At 31.4% G+C, this 7,376-nt stretch overlaps 1 protein-coding gene across 1 annotated transcript in view; it reads right to left on the bottom strand.

The window, feature by feature from the left end:
• Positions 1-573: 573 nt before the first annotated feature.
• LOC307041213 (tryptophan 5-hydroxylase 2-like) overlaps positions 574-7,376 on the bottom strand; it is a gene marked incomplete at its 5' end in the record, with an annotated part of 10,975 nt that continues 4,172 nt past the window's right edge. Inside the window, 5 exons of the mRNA XM_079684539.1 lie at positions 574-1,276; positions 1,361-1,535; positions 2,486-2,619; positions 2,821-2,916; positions 3,267-3,393. Of these exons, the coding sequence (XP_079540665.1) occupies positions 1,361-1,535; positions 2,486-2,619; positions 2,821-2,916; positions 3,267-3,393 (532 nt within the window). The 3' untranslated portion in view covers positions 574-1,276. The remainder of the gene's footprint in view (positions 1,277-1,360; positions 1,536-2,485; positions 2,620-2,820; positions 2,917-3,266; positions 3,394-7,376) is intronic.

Below are 7,376 nucleotides of genomic sequence, written 5' to 3'. Positions count from 1 at the left end.
ACAGCTAGAAGAAGTCGGGTTATTACTTTGATGTCAGTCGTGATGTTATTCTTATTTGTATAAGTTTTTCTTTCATTTGATTCAGTTTTAACTTCATTCCAACAATGTACCCCCCCTCCCACCTGAAGCTGCTCCATCAGTCTCTCCTGTTGCCCTTTAACAACAATGAGATGTGTGTGATGATATTCATTTGATTCCCTGCCGCAGTGTGTTGATGTTTGAACGTACAGATAAACGTGTTGAGCCGTTCTTCTTTGTGTTTTAATAAAATAATGGAATACCTGACGCTCAGCTTCAGCGTTGTTATTGGCCTTTAGCTTTGTGGAGGAAACTCATCTTTAGGATTTTAATGCTTGTACACTTTGCTGCTGCAACAAAATAACTTCCCAATTTGGGATCAATGAAGAAGCCATCTATCTATTTGAACCTCCCATGGGGATAATTACGTAAGAAACATGAAAATGTAATGATACTAAAAACCAGGAAACACACTGAGGTGATCTGGGGCTCTGGTTGGTCGGCGTGTTGCTGAAACAACGGAAACTATAAATCATCAATCCCAAGGTTTCAGGGTTGAATCCACATGTATTTATTATAGTTACAGAGAATCTGACTTCTTAAAGCATCTGTCAAGAGAGACGGAAACAAATGAGGAACATCTGCTGACTTTAACACGGTAAACATTTATCATGGATCAGAAACAGCTTTTTATTTTTTAACCAGCGCTTCACCACCTGGCAGCCCAGACTCGCTGCTTCACCTGACGTATAAAGCTTGAGATGATGTGGTTACGCATCAATAAGGCGTATTACTCTTTACAGCATCGGACCCATTAGACAGCAAATCTTACTTACATTTATGAAACAGGAAGGGAGGTTTTAAACCAATCAGAGCCCAGACATTAACACAAGGCAGGTTTTAAACCAATCAGAGCCCAGACATGAACACACTTATTTAATTGTTAATTTATTTATTTAAGTTTTACTTTATTATTTGCCCTTTTTGTTTGTTTGTTTGTTTGCTTGCTTGTTTGTTTGCTCACCATGTAAAGCGGCCTTGGGTCCCTTGAAAGGTGCTATACAAATTGAATCTCTTATAATTAGCTGATGATTTTAACCAATCAGAGCCCTCACATAAACACAGGTGATGATTTGAACCAATCAGAGCCCACACATGAACACAGGTGATGGTTTGAACCAATCAGAGCCCACACATGAACACAGGTGATGATTTGAACCAATCAGAGCCCTCACATAAACACAGGTGATGATTTGAACCAATCGAAGCCCACAGATGAACACAGGTGATGGTTTGAACCAATCAGAGCCCACACATGAACACAGGTGATGGTTTGAACCAATCAGATGCCCATGTAGGTGTTCATCTTGCCCAGCGCGTCGCAGACGGTGTTCAGGTCGTTGCGCAGGTCCTGCACCACGTCCTCGATGCCGCGCGTGTCTTTCAGCAGGTCGACGCTCTGCGTGTACGGGTTGTAGTACACGGAGAACGGACGCTTTATCGACTTCGCAAACTCCCTGAGAGAGAGGAGACAAGGTGTGACATAAACTTTAAGTCAAATAAACTTTAAGTATAATAAACTTTAAGTATAATAAACGTTAAGTCAAATAAACTTTAAGTCAAATACAAATAAAATGTCAAATAAAAACAGACCGTTTGGGTGGAGATAAGAACGGTTGTTATTTAAAGTGTGCGTTTAAATCACTCAGCGTTGACTCTTGGTGTCACACGGGCAACATATCTTCATTTTAACACTCCCAATGATATCTGTCAAAGTTATTCCTCCAGTGTTCGTCAACTTCAATCAATCAAAGTTTATTTAGCCCAAAAAGTGACACAAGTGTCTCAGGGGGCTTCACAGATTACACCGAATACACGCTGTCCTTAGACCCCTGCAGCGTAAAAGGAAACCCCACAGTTAACGGGGAAGAATGGAAGGAACCTGGGGGAGAGCAACAGAGGAGGATGTGTTGTAAATTAAAAAGGTAATACATAGAGAACATAGGTAATCCAAATGCTGGAAAAGATCATGTGTCTTTGGAAGAAGAGGAAGATGGATCCAGGTGGAGGTTCTTCTATGATTGTCCAGCAGTCTTTTCAAAATGAAGTTCTTCACAGGAACATACTCGCTCAGGTTTAGAGTAAGATCTTGGTTTTACACGGGACACAGAACCGTCTCCTGGTTAGGGTCTGGTGACTTCCTCCAAACCTCGTTTTTCTCGCTCTGTGTCTCTGGACGTCCTCCTTCACTCCCCTCATTATCATCTCAGCCTCTAGAGGTCACTGCATGTCCAAGACTGACCTTGAGTGGAGCGTCAAAGTCCCGTAATTTGACGAGTAAGGAGATTGCCTGCTACAGGACTTTGAAGACTTCAGAGGACCGGCTACAGCATTGTCTGGCATAAGAAGAACTTCACTTCACGTCGCAGTGTAAAGGCAGTGTAGTAACGCTGTGTGTGTGTTTCACCTCATCTTCTCCTTGGCCTCCTCGAAGCTCTCGGACACGAAGTAGACGTCTTGGAAGGTGGTGATGAGACACTCCTGTCTGCAGGTCGTCTTCGGGTCGAACATCCTCACACAGGCCGCCCCCGACAGGGCATGCTGGGAAACACACGGAAAACATGTTGTTTCATCCTCAATCAAATATACTATAGTGTGTGTGTGTGTGTGTGTGTGTGTGTGTGTGTGTGTGTGTGTGTGTGTGTGTGTGTGTGTGTGTGTGTGTGTGTGTGTGTGTGTGTGTGTGTGTGTGTGTGTGTGTGTGTGTGTGTGTGTGTGTGTGTGTGTGTGTGTGTGTGTCACCCTCAGCTCTCCTATAGATGACAGCAGCCCGGCTCCGTAGGCTCTCAGTTGCCCGTCCTGTTTGCAGAGTCCAAACTCGATGGTGAAGAAATAACACTGTTCACAACACAACAAAATGTTACTTAACAACACATAACGTTAGCTTACATAAAATAACATACATACATAACTTAAGTAGCTTGTATGTGTCCCAATGGGTAAACATGGGGAAATGTCTCCTCCTTGTGGGAAAATATTCTAAAGTTCAATCTGAAGCTGATATGATCCAAAGCAGTATTTTATTAATCTCTGCTCGAATAGCTCTCAATGGGAGGACTGTGGTGAGTGTTTGCGTCTGTTCGTCCCTCATGACAAACTGTGGATCCTTAACGGACCCAACCGGTGCAATGACCTCCGTGTCCTCCGGAGTCACGTGATCATACCTGGAGGTTATTAACGTGACTCACCGTGGCCAGCTTCTGGACGTCCTCGTCCGACGCTCCCAGAGACGCCAGGCCGATCTCCTGCGAGAACTGAGCGAATTTTGGGTCGGCCAGCAGGGGGACGTGACCCAGCAGCTCGTGGCACGTGTCGCTGCAGCGATAATAACATGTCCATAACTTATATCCATAATAACAAGTTAACTACATATTAAACAGTTATATCTATAATAACATGTTAACTACATATTAAACACTTACATCCATAATAACATGTTAACTACATATTAAACACTTACATCCATAATAACATGTTAACTACATATTAAACACTTACATCCATAATAACATGTTAACTACATATTAAACACTTACATCTATAATAACATGTTAACTACATATTAAACACTTACATCCATAATAACATGTTAACTACATATTAAACACTTACATCCATAATAACATGTTAACTACATATTAAACACTTACATCTATAATAACATGTTAACTACATATTAAACACTTATATCTATAATAACATGTTAACTACATATTAAAAACTTATATCCATAATAACATGTTAACTACATATTAAACACTTACATCTATAATAACATGTTAACTACATATTAAACACTTACATCTATAATAACATGTTAACTACATATTAAACACTTATATCCATAATAACATGTTAACTACATATTAAACACTTACATCTATAATAACATGTTAACTACATATTAAACACTTACATCTATAATAACATGTTAACTACATATTAAACACTTACATCTATAATAACATGTTAACTACATATTAAACACTTATATCCATAATAACATGTTAACTACATATTAAACACTTACATCTATAATAACATGTTAACTACATATTAAACACTTATATCCATAATAACATGTTAACTACATATTAAACACTTATATCTATAATAACATGTTAACTACATATTAAACACTTACATCTATAATAACATGTTAACTACATATTAAACACTTATATCTATAATAACATGTTAACTACATATTAAACACTTACATCTATAATAACATGTTAACTACATATTAAACACTTACATCTATAATAACATGTTAACTACATATTAAACACTTATATCTATAATAACATGTTAACTACATATTAAACACTTATATCTATAATAACATGTTAACTACATATTAAACACTTATATCCATAATAACATGTTAACTACATATTAAACACTTACATCTATAATAACATGTTAACTACATATTAAACACTTATATCCATAATAACATGTTAACTACATATTAAACACTTATATCTATAATAACATGTTAACTACATATTAAACACTTACATCTATAATAACATGTTAACTACATATTAAACACTTACATCTATAATAACATGTTAACTACATATTAAACACTTACATCTATAATAACATGTTAACTACATATTAAACACTTACATCCATAATAACATGTTAACTACATATTAAACACTTATATCTATAATAACATGTTAACTACATATTAAACACTTACATCTATAATAACATGTTAACTACATATTAAACACTTATATCTATAATAACATGTTAACTACATATTAAACACTTACATCTATAATAACATGTTAACTACATATTAAACACTTACATCTATAATAACATGTTAACTACATATTAAACACTTACATCTATAATAACATGTTAACTACATATTAAACACTTATATCCATAATAACATGTTAACTACATATTAAACACTTACATCTATAATAACATGTTAACTACATATTAAACACTTATATCTATAATAACATGTTAACTACATATTAAACACTTACATCTATAATAACATGTTAACTACATATTAAACACTTATATCTATAATAACATGTTAACTACATATTAAACACTTATATCCATAATAACATGTTAACTACATATTAAACACTTATATCTATAATAACATGTTAACTACATATTAAACACTTATATCTATAATAACATGTTAACTACATATTAAACACTTATATCCATAATAACATGTTAACTACATATTAAACACTTACATCTATAATAACATGTTAACTACATATTAAACACTTACATCCATAATAACATGTTAACTACATATTAAACACTTATATCCATAATAACATGTTAACTACATATTAAACACTTATATCTATAATAACATGTTAACTACATATTAAACACTTACATCCATAATAACATGTTAACTACATATTAAACACTTATATCTATAATAACATGTTAACTACATATTAAACACTTACATCTATAATAACATGTTAACTACATATTAAACACTTACATCCATAATAACATGTTAACTACATATTAAACACTTACATCTATAATAACATGTTAACTACATATTAAACACTTATATCTATAATAACATGTTAACTACATATTAAACACTTATATCTATAATAACATGTTAACTACATATTAAACACTTACATCTATAATAACATGTTAACTACATATTAAACACTTACATCCATAATAACATGTTAACTACATATTAAACACTTACATCTATAATAACATGTTAACTACATATTAAACACTTACATCTATAATAACATGTTAACTACATATTAAACACTTATATCTATAATAACATGTTAACTACATATTAAACACTTATATCTATAATAACATGTTAACTACATATTAAACACTTACATCTATAATAACATGTTAACTACATATTAAACACTTATATCTATAATAACATGTTAACTACATATTAAACACTTACATCCATAATAACATGTTAACTACATATTAAACACTTACATCTATAATAACATGTTAACTACATATTAAACACATATATCTATAATAACATGTTAACTACATATTAAACACTTATATCTATAATAACATGTTAACTACATATTAAACACATATATCTATAATAACATGTTAACTACATATTAAACACTTACATCCATAATAACATTTTAACTACATATTAAACACTTATATCTATAATAACATGTTAACTACATATTAAACACTTATATCTATAATAACATGTTAACTACATATTAAACACTTATATCTATAATAACAAGTTAACTACATATTAAACACTTACATCCATAATAACATGTTAACTACATATTAAACACATATATCTATAATAACATGTTAACTACATATTAAACACTTACATCCATAATAACATGTTAACTACATATTAAACACTTATATCTATAATAACATGTTAACTACATATTAAACACTTATATCTATAATAACATGTTAACTACATATTAAACACTTATATCTATAATAACATGTTAACTACATATTAAACACTTCTATCTATAATAACATGTTAACTACATATTAAACACTTATATCCATAATAACATGTTAACTACATATTAAACACTTACATCCATAATAACATGTTAACTACATATTAAACACTTACATCCATAATAACATGTTAACTACATATTAAACACTTACATCTATAATAACATGTTAACTACATATTAAACACTTATATCTATAATAACATGTTAACTACATATTAAACACTTACATCTATAATAACATGTTAACTACATATTAAACACTTACATCCATAATAACATGTTAACTACATATTAAACACTTATATATATAATAACATGTTAACTACATATTAAACACTTATATATATAATAACATGTTAACTACATATTAAACACTTATATCTATAATAACATGTTAACTACATATTAAACAGTTATATCTATAATAACATGTTAACTACATATTAAACACTTACATCTATAATAACATGTTAACTACATATTAAACACTTCCATCTATAATAACATGTTAACTACATATTAAACACTTACATCTATAATAACATGTTAACTACATATTAAACACTTACATCTATAATAACATGTTAACTACATATTAAACACTTATATCTATAATAACATGTTAACTACATATTAAACACTTACATCTATAATAACATGTTAACTACATATAAACACTTATATCTATAATAACATGTTAACTACATATTAAACACTTACATCTATAATAACATGTTAACTACATATTAAACACTTACA

This window comes from Notothenia rossii, assembly GCF_949606895.1.
Source record: "Notothenia rossii genome assembly, chromosome: 5".
Taxonomy (NCBI): Eukaryota; Metazoa; Chordata; class Actinopteri; order Perciformes; family Nototheniidae; genus Notothenia; species Notothenia rossii.
This window is presented reverse-complemented; position numbering and strand designations above follow the sequence as displayed.